This window comes from Candida parapsilosis, contig 006372, assembly GCF_000182765.1.
Source record: "Candida parapsilosis strain CDC317 annotated contig 006372".
In the NCBI taxonomy this organism is placed as follows: domain Eukaryota; kingdom Fungi; phylum Ascomycota; class Pichiomycetes; order Serinales; family Debaryomycetaceae; genus Lodderomyces; species Lodderomyces parapsilosis.
The window spans coordinates 1533362-1547281 of NW_023503283.1; the positions used below are offsets into that span (position 1 = coordinate 1533362).

The window sequence follows — 13920 nt, forward strand, 5'->3', positions numbered from 1 at the left end:
ATATGGAAGAAACGCACCAGCGTGGGAAAGAATGAACTTGATGTTGGGAAGTTGCTTAAACCATTCATTTTTCATAATATTGATAACTGCTCTCACTGTGCATAATAAAAAGTCAACAACAAATGGAGGGATTCAATCAACGGCTTTAGCGGGCAAGTGTGAAGGGTGTATAAAAACAACAGCTTTCTTTTCGTTCAACATCTCCATTAAAGGTTCTTGCTCAGGTTCACCAAGGTAGGTGATTCCAACATTCGTCAATAAGATAACACCATCAGCCTTCAAGTGGTTCAAGACATATTTTGCTTCAGCTATCGAGTTTTCAACATCGGGCAACAACAAAGTGGCAAAGTATCCGAAATTTTTAGGATTCTTTTTCACCACATTGAAACAAAATCCGTTAACTTTACGGGCCATATCTTTGGCCTCATTGTTATTGTTTTCCAAATACACACCAGGTGTAGAAACTGACAAGATAGAAGTTTCAACCCCATTTCTTTGGTTTTGTTCAAGGCATGTTTCTTCAGACCACTCAGGTATGGGCAAGTCACCTGCACTGATTCCTTTCTTTTCTAACCATTCCTTGTAAAATGGAGGGACGACATGGGCGTGAGTATCAATACGTCTAGACATAATGACTTTTGATTTGATTTTTCCAGATAAGCAAGGAATTTGCTAAAGAAAACTAAACACAGTTTAAGACAGGGAATTTTGACTATTTATATAGCATCGTTGTAGTTTTTAACCGTCTAATACGCTTATATGGGTCGCGTTGAAGACATGCAACTTAGCAACTACAATATCGGAAAGAGCCTCCGAGGGCGGAGATAAACTGAGCAGCCATAAATTTCGTGCCTCTTCTCTCCATCCAGTCATTGTACCAATATAGAATTGAAAGCTATCCGCCAAATTTTTGAATGGTTTGAAGATTGACCCACCCAAAATAATATCGGAATCCGTTAATGTGTTAAGCTTCATTGACCCAAAGAGTAGCTCAATTTTCCTTTCAAGATACCATCCCTGAAATTGTGCCCAAAGACGAAAACAGAGTCGACCAAAATCCAGCTTTCATTCGGCCCAATTCAAAATAATCATTCTCGACAAAGCCGGTACAGTAGAGATAGTTACATCGACAGAGTCTTTTAATTTACATCAATTAGCAAAGCTTTTCTTAGGGTTATTTAACTAAGGCTTATCCATTGGATAACACTGTACAAACAATTCATCTAAAACCAACATCTATCACTTTCGTATCACTACACAGTTACTCTCTTATTGTTTCCACTTGGTAATCATCTTGATAAAATCATGACCTTGTTGCTTGGCAAAGTCTTTTTCTAATTGAGTAACTTGTCTCAGCCCATCGGCGCCAGCAAAAGTACCCGCACCCCAAGGTGATCCCCCATGAACCTCTTCCAAATTGGTTTGACCTTCGAATCCATAGCCAAATGGGACATAAATAATTCCATGGTGGGCCAATGTGCTCAAAGTGTTGATGACTGTCGTTTCTTGTCCACCACCTGGGGTTCCAGTACTAACAAATACACCAGCGTGTTTGCCTCTTAATGCTCCAGATGCCCATAAAGACCCAGTTCCATCCCAAAACAGTTTCCATTGCGCAGGCATATTTCCATACCTTGTTGGCACACCCAACAAGAAGGCGTCATACTCTGTCAAAGTCTTGTTATCAGCGATAGGCAAATCCAACTTTGGTTTAGCATGAACCAATTTTAGAATCTCTGGAGACAATGTTTCTTTAACTTGAAACATGTCTGCTTTGGCACCTGCCGATTCTACACCAATCTTGGCAGATTCAGCTAATGTGTAAACATGGTGGTATAACGAATATAATATAACAGCAACTCTGGGTTTGGACATTGTGTGGTAGTTCGTGAATAATGTATCTCTGAAAATTGATTTGCAAACTCTGTCCTATTTATACAACGTATGTTCAAACATGCCTTTTACATTTCTTTGCTGTTTTGCTGGAGTTACACAAAAATGCAACACTGCAACATTTAATAATTGCAACATAAATGGCTTAGTAAATAATTAATAATTCGCAATCTCATAAATTCACACTTCTTAGAAAGTACAAAACAGCCTCATTTTACAGAACCCTTTCTTTGGAAGCGATAGAGCTCTACATTTAATTCTATTCAATACGAATCCAGACTCCTCTATTTATACGCCGAATACACACTTTTATAAGGCTTTAGAAATAACTTTGTAAAAGTCATGGCCTTGTTGTTTGGCAAACCCTTTCTCTAACTCTGTCACCTTACGTGATCCGTCTGATCCCGCAAAAGTACCGGCACCCCAAGGTGATCCACCATGAACTTCCTCCAAATTGGTCATATCAGCGTAACCGTACCCAAAAGGAACATAAATAATACCATGGTGGGTCAAAGTACTGAGCGAATTGATAACTGTTGCTTCTTGCCCACCTCCCGGGGTACCAGTAGACACAAACACACCAGCGTACTTGTATCTCAACTCCTGCTTCAGCCAGATACCTCCAGTGCGATCCCAAAAGTTCTTCCATTGATTGGGGAAGTTTCCAAATCTTGTAGGAATACCAAATAAGAAGGCATCATACTTTAACAAAGTGTCAGCTGTGGCAACGGGGATATCTGGCTTAGGTGGTGCATGCATTTTCTCTAACGCAACATCAGGCAATGTTTCAGCGACTTGGTAGATATCGGCTTCCCCACCTGCAGATTCAACACCAGCTTTTTCAGCCAATGCTAAATCGTAGACATGATGATATAATGAGTAAATGATAATAGCAACTTTAACCATGGTTGTGGATGAAGAAGAGGAAGAGGAAAAAGAAGTACAATTGAAGATGAACAATTTAATTTTGGTATTTTGCTATTTATATTGCTGTGGTAACTCAAATTTCTTAACAGACATACATCGATTCTTAAAAAAATAGTGGAACCACCGGTACCTTTTCCACTTTCAATTGCTTTCATATTCTTGATAAAACAATGCATTGCAATATGTCTATAAATGCAGTGACTTGCATTGATGAATAACCAATGGCAAAAGACAACCCCAAACCGCTTGTCCTGGGAAAGGTGCTCCATGGCTTTACTTGTGTATCTCCTTGTTTCGGGAAGCTAAGCCGCACGAGGTGCGACTGAACCACAACCCCAAAACCCAATAGATAAAGTCTCGTTCCCCCCTTTCTTTTTGTCTTCCTTTGTCTACCTTTGTTCTTTTGCCACACACATACCTATATTTGACCATGCAACCGACATCAATAGTTGCATCGTTTACCTTTATTGTCACCCTCGCTTGCGGGTTCTTGTTCCCGGGTTATGGCGCTGTCTTGGAAACTATGAACAAGCTTTTGCCAGGCAAGTACCACCAGCAAATTGCGCCAGCAGATCCCACATTTGAGGAATATAAAGCAAACTTGATCAACCTCAACAAGGTAGTTCCCCACCATTATATAGTTATCTTCAATGAAGACTTGTCCCAAAGCCAAGTAGAACAGTACACACAGTGGTTGCAGGTGGAGTACAACAATATGTTGACCATTGTTGACGCGGCGCCAAAAGAGGTTCAAGTGTTGAAAAAGCTAGAATTCTTTAATGTTGAGGGATTCTTTAGGGGTTTCACCGGGTTCTTTACCGCTGATGTTATTTCAAAAATCAAAAACGACCCTCATGTCAAGTTGGTTGAGCAGGATGCTATTTTCAAAACTAATGAATTCGACATCCAAAAAGATGCTCCATGGGGTATTTCACGAGTTAGTCATCGCGAGAATGAAGAAGAGAGAAAGTATTTCTATGACAACGACGGTGGCAAGGGCGTGACTGCCTACGTTATTGATACAGGTATCAAAGTGGAACATGAAGAATTTGAAGGTCGCGCTCAATGGGGTGATGCTATTGCGTTCCCAAAGATCAAGATTGACGGTCACGGGCATGGAACACACTGTGCGGGAATAATTGGAGCAAAGACATACGGAATTGCTAAACAGGTTGACTTGGTTGCAGTTGGCGTTATGAATTTATTAGGTTCAGGTACAACATCAGATATCATCAAAGGAGTTGAGTATGTCGTCAACAGACATCAAGAGGATGTCAAGAGTAGAAAAGCTGGTTTCAAAGGTTCAGTAGTAAACATGTCTATTGGAGGAGGAGTTTCAGAAGCTTTGGATTTGGCAGTGAACGCTGCTGTTAAGGCGGGATTGCATGTTGCTGTAGCTGCTGGTAATGACGATGCTGATGCTTGTCAATACTCACCTGCCAGAGCGGTTGGTCCTATCACCGTTGGTGCATCTAATATCGGAGACGCAAAAGCCTCGTTTTCAAACTGGGGACAATGTGTTGATGTGTTTGCACCAGGAGAGGCTATCGAAAGTACTTTCATCTACTCCGATTCGGCCGAGATGTCAGGCACTTCCATGGCTAGTCCTCATATTGCTGGATTGTTGAGTTACTTTTTATCATTGCAACCGGAACAAAGCTCGGAATACTTTACTGGATTGATCGAGCCTGCCGCATTGAAGACGAAGTTGATCAAGTATGGTATTAAAGGTGTTTTGACAGGGTTGGACGCCACAACTCCGAATATTTTGGCTTACAACGGAGCTGGCGGCAACTTGACCGACTTTTGGAATATTTAGACCTATTCTTTGTTGTAGAACTTTGCGGTGGTTTGATTTTGCATATTCATTGCTGTAGAAGTCTCTATGGGGTTGCAAGTTGTGCTGATTACGTAATCTAATTAATTTTGTTGTTTGTGAGGTACAACTACAATTTCAAAGTCGTTCGACGTTTCATATTGTCTCTTGTTCGCCATTTACAGCGGACTATAGATAATGACCCATCAGCGCAGTCTTCATAAGTTCTCAACTTCCGAGTTGAATAACGGTCAGCACATTCCTATTGCTGGGTTTGGAACGTATTTAATTTCTGTTGAAAAAGCAGCCACACTTGTCTATGATGCTTTAGACGCCGGCTATAGGCACATCGACACCGCAATTGCCTACAAGAATCAACGTGAAGTGGCACAAGGTGTTGCGAGGTTCCTTCAAGATCACCCCAATGTCCAAAGGAAAGATATTTGGTTCACCACCAAAATTGCAAACGAAAATCAAGGCTACGAGAATACGCAAAAGGCGGTGCAACAAATCAGTGACGACACCAAAGAGTTTATTGATTATGTTGATTTGATTTTGATTCACTCACCAAAAACATCTACCAAAGAACGCTTGGGTACTTACAAAGCATTACAGGAGTATGTACTCGAACCTAATAACGGAGTATTGAGCGTAAAATCGATTGGAGTTTCTAACTACGGTATTGCACATTTGGAGGAGTTGTTCCATTGGGAAGGCTTCAAAGTCAAACCGGTAATCAACCAACTTGAGTTGCATCCTTGGTTGCCTAGAGTCGGGCTCAGAGAATACCTAGACAAACATGAGATTCTAGCTGAAGCGTACTCGCCACTTACTCGGGGAAGGAGACTCGATGATCCTGAATTATTGGAGCTCAGCCAAAGGTATAACTTATCGCCTGCGGAAATTTTGTTAAAATGGTCGTATTTGCAAGGATTCATTGTTTTGGTAAAAACTGAGAGCCCAAAGAGAGCCAAGGATAACTTGGATTTATTACCAGATTCAAAAGGAAGTGATGGTGGTGATGGAATGCTTGGTTTGAACTCCGAAATTTTGAAGGTTTTGGACAAGCCAGAATCTAAAGTTGTACTCACTTGGGGCGGGATTGATCCAACATTGTATAAGGATGAGTAAGTAAGCCCATGTATGTATAGACTTTTTTAGAGTTAAATAACCAAGCGTATACATTTTATATCGCACCCATTTTCGCAAAATCGAAGGAATGAAAAATTAAACTTCAGCACAATCCACACACCACCACGATTACCATTGCACCCCCACCAAGCATGTCACTGCGATCCAGTAAGCCCGTGAGACAAGATTACATTGCCAAAATCAGGTACACCAACAGTCTACCCCCTCCACCATCAAACCCAAAACTTATCAACTACAATACGACAACACCTATCTCTTCCCAAACTGAAGGAGATCAATTATTATCATCGTTGTTTCGTAAGGAAAACTTTCGCAATCTTCTTGAGAGGATAGATGACCAATTAGGACTAGAGTTGAACTTGATTGATAACGTGGGGTTCTTGGACCATGGCGATGCCAGTAGCATCGGACAAGCAAAGAATAAATACACTGCTTTGCATCCGAAAGACAGGGCATTATTAAGAGATGCCGGTATTGGCAATATCAAGAGATCAGACCAGTCTGTATCATTTTTAAGAAGAACTGAGTACATTTCGGATCAGTCATTGCCAAAGTCGACTAGCACGCACACTGAAGAGAACAAAGTTCATGAGAAGTTGAAAAATAGTGAAGAGCATAGCTTGGATGCGGAACATCAGTTAAAGGCAGTGGAGGACAGTTTCACTGCCGCCAATAACTCATTAAATAATTTGTCGAGTTTGAAACATCCAAGGAAAAGAAATGTCAAGGCAGTTGATGCATGGCCGTTGTTGCCTGACACCTCCATGATGGACAATATGTTTATGAATTTGAGATTCTTGGGAAGTGCATCCATCAAGAGGGAATTGGATGCGTTGAAAAGACGTCAGGGGGCGAAGTTCAATGACACGTTCCAAAGACAAAAGCTTGAGTCTACCATTTTTAAACCGATTAACTCACAAGACGGCGAGTGGATTTCGATGTTTGAAGTGGATAACGAGGAACAAGTTACGAAGCTTCACGAGAGCTTACACTCAACGTCTCCGGAGAATCCATCCAACGCAACAGAAGGGTTAGATGGAAGCATTTCTGAGTACAATTACAAGTTTGTCAAAAACTACGATATGCATTATCAAGGATACACCAACTCACGCCAAGAACTTGCAGTCAAGTTTGTCCCGGATGAGCAAGCAACAAAAAGGAGGAAAGTTGCCCATTACTCGCCAATCAATGGGAAAATAGAACTAAGAAAACATAGGGCGTCGACCAATTCCGAAATCAATAAATTCATCAAAGAAAGAACATACGATGCAATTCAATTTAGGTTGAGAGAACCCACGACGGATGAGTTGAAGGATATGGATAGAGTGAGATCTGAGTTTGACCCTATGGAGTACGAAGGTGGTGACGAATTTGAGGATCTTGAAGGGGGAGATGTAAGAAAAGAGAATGCGGAGCAACAACAGCACCTCGAGAAGGAAGAACAAGAGCTAAATGATGACGAAAACTGAGTCAGGTGCAGGATCCATAATCAAAATTTTGTTCAGTTCTTTCAACAGATCGTCTACTGAATTTTCATTCGTTTTTGAATGAATATTCAACACAACTGCGAGATTCGAGCCTTCGTTCCCCAATGATTGTGCGCTTCCATGTATGCTGTAGCTTTGTTGGTTATCCCGCGCTGCTTCATCTTTTATCACTTACTTGAAATGTGGAAATAGCGTTACTAATAAAGGAACTTGTCAATAGATTAGATGTGTAAATGTCAAAAGCTTATCTCGGTCGTGTAAATTTGCAAGTGCGCATGGTCGCGAATTGCACCAATATTCAATTTAGGTTAAAGAGAAAAACTATCAACAGAAAAGGTTACGTTTCATCAACGGATATCCTTAGATAAACAAGTACGTTAATAATTGCTTCAAAATATTCTCATATTAGAAACGTACTAACAGATTCCACTTTAGAAGAGCAGGCATTCTCACTGCAAGTTCAAGCATTGCAGTCTTCGTATCCCCACCAAGAAGTATAACCAGCAATCATTAACATACATGTCACCCAAGCTATTGAAAGTAATAGTTGTTGGCGATTCTGGCGTTGGGAAAACTTCCCTCATGCACCAGTTTGTCAACAATAAATTCTCCCAACAGTATAAAGCCACCATTGGAGCTGATTTTCTAACAAAGGAGATAACATTGGACGGGGGCAAAAAGGTGACGTTGCAAATTTGGGACACTGCTGGTCAAGAAAGGTTCCAAAGTTTAGGTGTTGCTTTTTACAGAGGTGCAGATTGTTGCGTGTTATGTTTTGATGTTACCAATGAAAAGTCTTTAAACAATTTGACTAGTTGGAAAGATGAATTTTTGGTGCAACTGAATGTATCGAACCCTCAAGATTTCCCATTCATCATAATTGGTAACAAGATTGATGTTGATGACTCAAAAAAGATTCCAAGTTTGCAAAAGAAATTACACAATATAACTCATAATCAGTTGGGAGGATTGAATCATCCAGTATTTGAGACAAGTGCAAAAGATGGTGTTAATGTCGAAAGTGCGTTTGAGGTTGTTGCAAAGATGGCTTTGCAACAGGAGGAGCTCAATTCGGCTAATGATGTAAATGATGACTACAATGATGCAATTAATATTCACTTGGAGTCTGATTCAAGTTCTTGTGCTTGCTAAGTATGCTTCTAATGTACAATTCTATTTCAACACATCTAAAAAAAAGAGTAGGGGGATTAGTAAATTGTGCTCAGTCATTGTTGATTGTGGAAGAGATATCCGACTTCAATTTCCCTTGCGTGATATATCAACTCTATTTTTTGTTAAGACACATGCAAAGGCCTTTGATAAGTAGATCGACAAATTGATTTCCTGTCTTGATATCTTGGTTATTTTGCTGTTGGTAGTGAGTTTGACCACCATGGTGTTGGTTAGAGTAATGTGGTTGATTGTTTCCATGATACGCCTGCTGTGGCTGGGTAATTGGACTTTGTCCCCATGAACTGGGAAGTTGCGCCGAGCTAGCGTTGTTCAAATCAATCACCAACACCCCTGTATTCTTTGGGTCAATGTAATGTTTTAAATTACTCTCCTCGCATAACTCGGCTATAGCTGGCTTCAACTTGGAAATGCCATTAGCAGAATGATTCCCTTTCCCCACAATAACTTTTAAATGGCTTTGATTGGTTCTAACGGCTTGCTCAATGCGTCTTTGCACGATCCACTTGGCTTCTTTCACATACAATCCATGTAAATCAATCTCATCGGCAGCAGAGTCAGTGTTATTTTCACGAAAGACATACTCAGCAGCTTGTTCACTATAGTATTCTGCCTGTTGAAGAGCCTGTTTCAGCTGCTCGCTTAGTTCATGAGCACGTTGTTTATCTCCTGTCTTGTATGCCAGTTGTGATTGTTGGCTCAAGTGGTTTCTTTTCTTATAGAACTCATCGGCTTTGGAGCGTAAGTTCTGGTACTGGGAGTCGGTGGCATGGTTGTAATCTCTTTCCGGGCCATCAAAGAGTTTGGCCCCTCTATCCAATATATCTGCCATATCTTTCTGATGTTGACGAGTGAAGACCAAAATTTCATGTTTACAATTTTTATTTTTGTGCTCAGATGCATAGCACTGAAGAACTTAAAGGGCGTTGGTGGTATTATTCGTAGAGTCCTTGGCAAGGGAAGGCTTTCGGTATAGGCCAGCTGTAGAAAATTAGCTCACATATTTCCCAGTGCCTAAGAATCAGGTATCATTAAATCCACTTATTTCCCCTGACTATTTTTCATATAGGTATATAATATTTTTTTCCAAACTTTGCAACCAAATTATCAAAAACTACACATACCACCAAATGATACAAAGCAAAGTATCTTCCACCCTTCCACCTCCTGCCCCAGACCAGAAGGGCGTATCTAAAAAATCTAGCTGGACTTTCAGATTGAGAAAACCGCGATCGATCTCGATACCTGAACCAAAACCTTTTAAGGAAAATGCTGACAAAAATGTACCGAAACGGAAAGGCTGGCTTTACAAAAGCGCAGGAGAGATTACTCAACCACCGGGTAATAAATCCATTGACAAAACTCCAGAGAATGAAGTGAAGCTGTCTGTTTCAAAAAGCAGTAGGTTATTTTCGAGAGCATCACATCACAAATCACCATTACCACCAAACACATTAGGCTCAAGCGAATCTGAGCATCATGATTTGCTTTCAACTGAATCTGTTGACCTATTGAAAGGTAACGTGTCATCGGTAATCAAATACTTAGAAGAGGATGATAGCATTCCTATCGTATTTGCAACGTATTCAGGCGAGCCCTTATACAGGAAGGACATAGAGGAGCCCGAACTTCTTCATTCACAATTAGTTACATTCAACCAGTTTGATCATTTTGAAGAAGCAACCTATCATTCGTGGAATGTGTGGAGAGTTGGAGTAGATGGTGAAAAAATTATAGGCGATAGTATAGAGTGCAAAATGGACTTTGTCGACTTCTTTAAGAAATTTTGCTACGAAAAGGTGTACATAATGAGAAGCATTTTGGTTCCTACCCACAATCTGTTCAAGAATGGCTACTTGGTGAAGCTTAAGCTTGGCAAAGCTTCGGCCGAAGTGGGATTGAAAATGTTTATGACGTGTTGCAAAAACTCAATCTTGAACAAAGTACCCAATAATGCCATCAAGATCAATGTTTGCGGGTTCACGTACACCAGAAAAGGTTATCTCACTCAAATCACGTTGTGGATCCATCCAGTAATGAACATGTCCTTTGACATCTCCAACCAGGTGAGTTTATTAGTGAAACTGCTCAATTTGGAAACCACACCAAATAAGATCACCTTGATTGATGTCAACAATGGATCAAGAACGGAGATCGTTTGAAAGTAGATAGCTATATATTTCGCAGCCCAAAAGCGGTGGCTTCTCTAGGCAAGAATTTTTTTTTTTTTATTCCCATTTCAAAATCTCCATGTGTGGTATTCTTTTACGAGCTACAAGTAGTATCATCAAACCAAGATGGATCGATGCCAATGGTGGCAGATCAGAATGGGAGACTAAAGATCCTCAAGTTATTGAAAGGTTTTTGCAAAAAGGTTCCCAAGTGGAGGAGTTGACTCAACAACAGCAGAAGAAATTGAACAATTTGGATGAGTTGCGTTCTCTCGTTAATCAGCTAACTAAAGTGAAAAATAATGTCAAAATATCTGCATTAAACAAGGAGCAACAAGCTTCCGCTATCCAATGTGAGATTGATGCCATAGGGAAAGAAAATGAAATACCAATGAGGGAATTTGATTTTGATGACTTAATGTATACCGTTTCCAATCGAGGGCCAAACTATTTAAACTATACGCAGTTTGAACAAGGTGGTAAATATATTCAACTATTCACCTCCATTCTCTCGCTCCGTCAACCATTCACCAAGCAGCCAGTCTTTGGAGATGAATTCGTGTTACAATTCAATGGTGAATTGTACAACCAAGAATGCTTGGAAACGAATGACACCCTGTTTATAATGCGAATGCTACATTCGAATTTAGGGGCCAATAGACGTGATACCATATTGACTACTTTGAGACAATTAAATGGAGAGTGGGCCATAACTGTTATTGACTTGTTGGAGAATAAAATATATTTTGGTCGTGATCCAATTGGTAAACGCTCGCTTTGTTACAAAAGAGATAGGGACGGGATCATTGTAAGCTCAAACTCTGTATTGGGGTTTCAGGAGTGTCGAAATGAAATTTATGTGTTCGACTTGGAGACCAATGAAATTGAAAGATTGGAGTTACTTCAATTACCTGGATTTCAGCCTTCTACCGTTGACGAGGAACAAGTGCTTTGTGAACTATACTCTAGATTGCTAAAAGTGACAAAAATACGTTATGACACTATTCACCCTCTTGAAAATCCAAATGACAGTTCCTTGGCAGTTTTGTTCAGTGGTGGGTTAGATTGCACTATTCTCGCGAGACTCGTTTGCGAGATGGCCAAAATCGACTCATCGATTGATCTTTTAACTGTTGGATTTGAAAATCCACGTACGGGACAAACACCAGAAATGAGTCCAGATAGGAAACTTGCTATTAAGTCATGGTTTCATTTGTGCAAGATGTACCCAGATTTGAAAATTAACTTGGTGGAGATCAATGTGGACTATAGACATTGGCTTATGCACAAACAGCGTGTACGGGAATTAATGTATCCTTGTAACACAGAAATGGACTTGTCCATAGCCATTGCCTTTTATTTTGCATCGTCTACAATGCCACAATTGACTTCGCGGAAAAGGTTGACAAACTTTGATATAAAATGGGAAACATACAGCCAAAACCCGGAGGCATGCACGGAATACACCCCACATTATACCTCTCTGGCAAAGGTGTTGTTTAGTGGGCTCGGAGCAGATGAATTATTTGCTGGGTATTCGCGACACGAAGGATTGTTCAACACCATCACGCCAAAATCTTATGAGGAGCTACAACAGTCATTGAATCATGACATTAGAGTCATTCATGAGCGAAACCTTGGTAGAGATGATAGGGTCATGAGTTGTTGGGGTAAAGAATTGCGTTACCCATACTTGGATGAGTCATTTATCAGTTGGGTCGTATCAAGTGTGCATCCACAACTTAAACTAAGATACAAAATGGGAAAGAATAAACGTGGGAATGATATAGTTATCCCCACCAGGAAGTATATACTACGTCGTTTGGCTGAACTACTTGGAATGCCCTGGGTTTCACATGAGTTGAAACGAGCAATTCAATTTGGAGCAAAGAGTGCCAAGTTGGAACTTGGACAAAGTAAAGCTAAAGGTACCGATAGCTTGTAGTAAAGGTAATTCTTTATAGACGCCACATCTAACCTTTGTAGATGTCCATCTCACTCAAGGGGTGGGTTTTCTTCGAATCTCGTATTTTCGTAAATTATCACAAGCTAAAAGAAGAATTTGCGTCTCGCTAAATTTCCGAATCAGGAAATTGGAGATTCCTGTTCCCCACCAACGAGGTTACATCAAATACAGAGAGATATATAAATATCAGTAAAGATCCTACAAGTGGATTGAACCCTCACTGGTGAAACCAAAACACTCAGTTTGACAATGGGCTCGACAGGATCAAATTTCGTATTGCTTGATTATTTGGCAGCACTCGTTTTCATCTTTATTGGATTATGCGTAGTAGTTAAGAAGTTAGATAGCATAGTTTACGAGTTGCAAGCCTTAAACAGTAACTTGGCAGCACTTAGAGGATGATTTTAGATTTCATAGAATTTTTTAATTAAATAAACAACGATATAAACATTTTACTTTCTCTAATGTTTCAATTGATCAACCCATTTTGGCTCAACAATCAAAACTTCACATGCAGTCAACAACTCACACTCTTCGAAACTTTTCTTTGTTTCATCAATCAAGTACACGTCACCTTTGACCCAACACTTTCTACCGAGTTTCTTTAAAACAGTACATTTGATACATACCCATGAGTCAACTTTTGTTGGTTTTTTGTAATTGACATTCAAGTTGGCTGTAACCCCACGTTTACTTTCAAAATTGAGAAACCCCACACGACATGTTAATTCGTCGAGTAGAGTGGCCAATAACCCGCCATGGACAATACCTCTGTGTCCTGATAAAGCGTCACCCAATTGTAAAAATGTAATCGAGTAGTTGTCATGATCATCAGGTTCTGTTATCTCATTGTACTGGAAATGGTAATCATCGATAAAGTACAAAGTTTTTGATCGATAAGCGATTTTGTGAGGTCCCGACAATGTGGCACCAGTGAGATTAGGATATAAACGTTCAACCACATCAAGGGTCTTTTTATTTGTCGATGTAAATTCTTCATACAAGTCAATAAAGTGCTGATATATGGGGAATGTGAGAATCTGTTGTTCTAAAGTTTCCTCAGACACTATTTCTTCCTTGAGGACCGATTCTTCGGCAATAGATGGCACAACGTGTTCAACAGTCATATAGGTTTGGGGAATGCTCTGCAGTGGTAGAAAACGTGGACTCATTTTAAGTATGACTCCCACATTTTGCAATTATTTTTTTTTTGGAGTTTACGGAACCAAAGGATTATCCGCGGCTACAACTTTACCAATCGTTGAAAGACAAAAAACAAATTACTAATATATCTGTATACACCCCCCCTTCTCTTCC

The 13920-nt window shown here is 40.1% G+C and overlaps 11 protein-coding genes across 11 annotated transcripts; 7 read left to right on the forward strand and 4 right to left on the reverse strand. All coding sequences in view use genetic code 12, as the record gives it.

The window, feature by feature from the left end:
- Positions 1–1269: 1269 nt before the first annotated feature.
- CPAR2_406820 (uncharacterized protein) lies at positions 1270–1875 on the reverse strand (the record flags this gene model as incomplete). Its single annotated transcript, XM_036811621.1, has 1 exon — positions 1270–1875. One exon carries the CDS (start codon positions 1873–1875, stop codon positions 1270–1272), a length of 606 nt encoding a protein of 201 aa, XP_036668040.1.
- Positions 1876–2202: 327 nt separating this feature from the next.
- CPAR2_406830 (uncharacterized protein) lies at positions 2203–2799 on the reverse strand (the record flags this gene model as incomplete). The annotated part of the gene is made up of 1 exon (XM_036811622.1): positions 2203–2799. One exon carries the CDS (start codon positions 2797–2799, stop codon positions 2203–2205), a length of 597 nt encoding a protein of 198 aa, XP_036668041.1.
- Positions 2800–3250: 451 nt separating this feature from the next.
- CPAR2_406840 (S8 family peptidase) lies at positions 3251–4639 on the forward strand (the record flags this gene model as incomplete). The annotated part of the gene is made up of 1 exon (XM_036811624.1): positions 3251–4639. The coding sequence occupies one exon, from the start codon at positions 3251–3253 to the stop codon at positions 4637–4639; it is 1389 nt and encodes a 462-aa protein (XP_036668042.1).
- A 195-nt stretch (positions 4640–4834) lies between these two features.
- CPAR2_406850 (aldo/keto reductase family protein) lies at positions 4835–5767 on the forward strand (the record flags this gene model as incomplete). The annotated part of the gene is made up of 1 exon (XM_036811625.1): positions 4835–5767. The coding sequence occupies one exon, from the start codon at positions 4835–4837 to the stop codon at positions 5765–5767; it is 933 nt and encodes a 310-aa protein (XP_036668043.1).
- A 152-nt stretch (positions 5768–5919) lies between these two features.
- CPAR2_406860 (uncharacterized protein) lies at positions 5920–7257 on the forward strand (the record flags this gene model as incomplete). Its single annotated transcript, XM_036811626.1, has 1 exon — positions 5920–7257. One exon carries the CDS (start codon positions 5920–5922, stop codon positions 7255–7257), a length of 1338 nt encoding a protein of 445 aa, XP_036668044.1.
- Positions 7258–7794: 537 nt separating this feature from the next.
- On the forward strand, positions 7795–8427 carry YPT72 (Rab family GTPase; the record flags this gene model as incomplete). The annotated part of the gene is made up of 1 exon (XM_036811627.1): positions 7795–8427. The coding sequence occupies one exon, from the start codon at positions 7795–7797 to the stop codon at positions 8425–8427; it is 633 nt and encodes a 210-aa protein (XP_036668045.1).
- A 133-nt stretch (positions 8428–8560) lies between these two features.
- CPAR2_406880 (uncharacterized protein) lies at positions 8561–9298 on the reverse strand (the record flags this gene model as incomplete). The annotated part of the gene is made up of 1 exon (XM_036811628.1): positions 8561–9298. The coding sequence occupies one exon, from the start codon at positions 9296–9298 to the stop codon at positions 8561–8563; it is 738 nt and encodes a 245-aa protein (XP_036668046.1).
- A 298-nt stretch (positions 9299–9596) lies between these two features.
- CPAR2_406890 (uncharacterized protein) lies at positions 9597–10628 on the forward strand (the record flags this gene model as incomplete). Its single annotated transcript, XM_036811629.1, has 1 exon — positions 9597–10628. The coding sequence occupies one exon, from the start codon at positions 9597–9599 to the stop codon at positions 10626–10628; it is 1032 nt and encodes a 343-aa protein (XP_036668047.1).
- Positions 10629–10716: 88 nt separating this feature from the next.
- CPAR2_406900 (putative asparagine synthase) lies at positions 10717–12582 on the forward strand (the record flags this gene model as incomplete). Its single annotated transcript, XM_036811630.1, has 1 exon — positions 10717–12582. The coding sequence occupies one exon, from the start codon at positions 10717–10719 to the stop codon at positions 12580–12582; it is 1866 nt and encodes a 621-aa protein (XP_036668048.1).
- A 270-nt stretch (positions 12583–12852) lies between these two features.
- On the forward strand, positions 12853–13005 carry CPAR2_406905 (uncharacterized protein; the record flags this gene model as incomplete). The annotated part of the gene is made up of 1 exon (XM_036811631.1): positions 12853–13005. The coding sequence occupies one exon, from the start codon at positions 12853–12855 to the stop codon at positions 13003–13005; it is 153 nt and encodes a 50-aa protein (XP_036668049.1).
- Positions 13006–13064: 59 nt separating this feature from the next.
- Positions 13065–13730, reverse strand: CPAR2_406910 (uncharacterized protein; the record flags this gene model as incomplete). Its single annotated transcript, XM_036811632.1, has 1 exon — positions 13065–13730. One exon carries the CDS (start codon positions 13728–13730, stop codon positions 13065–13067), a length of 666 nt encoding a protein of 221 aa, XP_036668050.1.
- Positions 13731–13920: the final 190 nt, after the last annotated feature.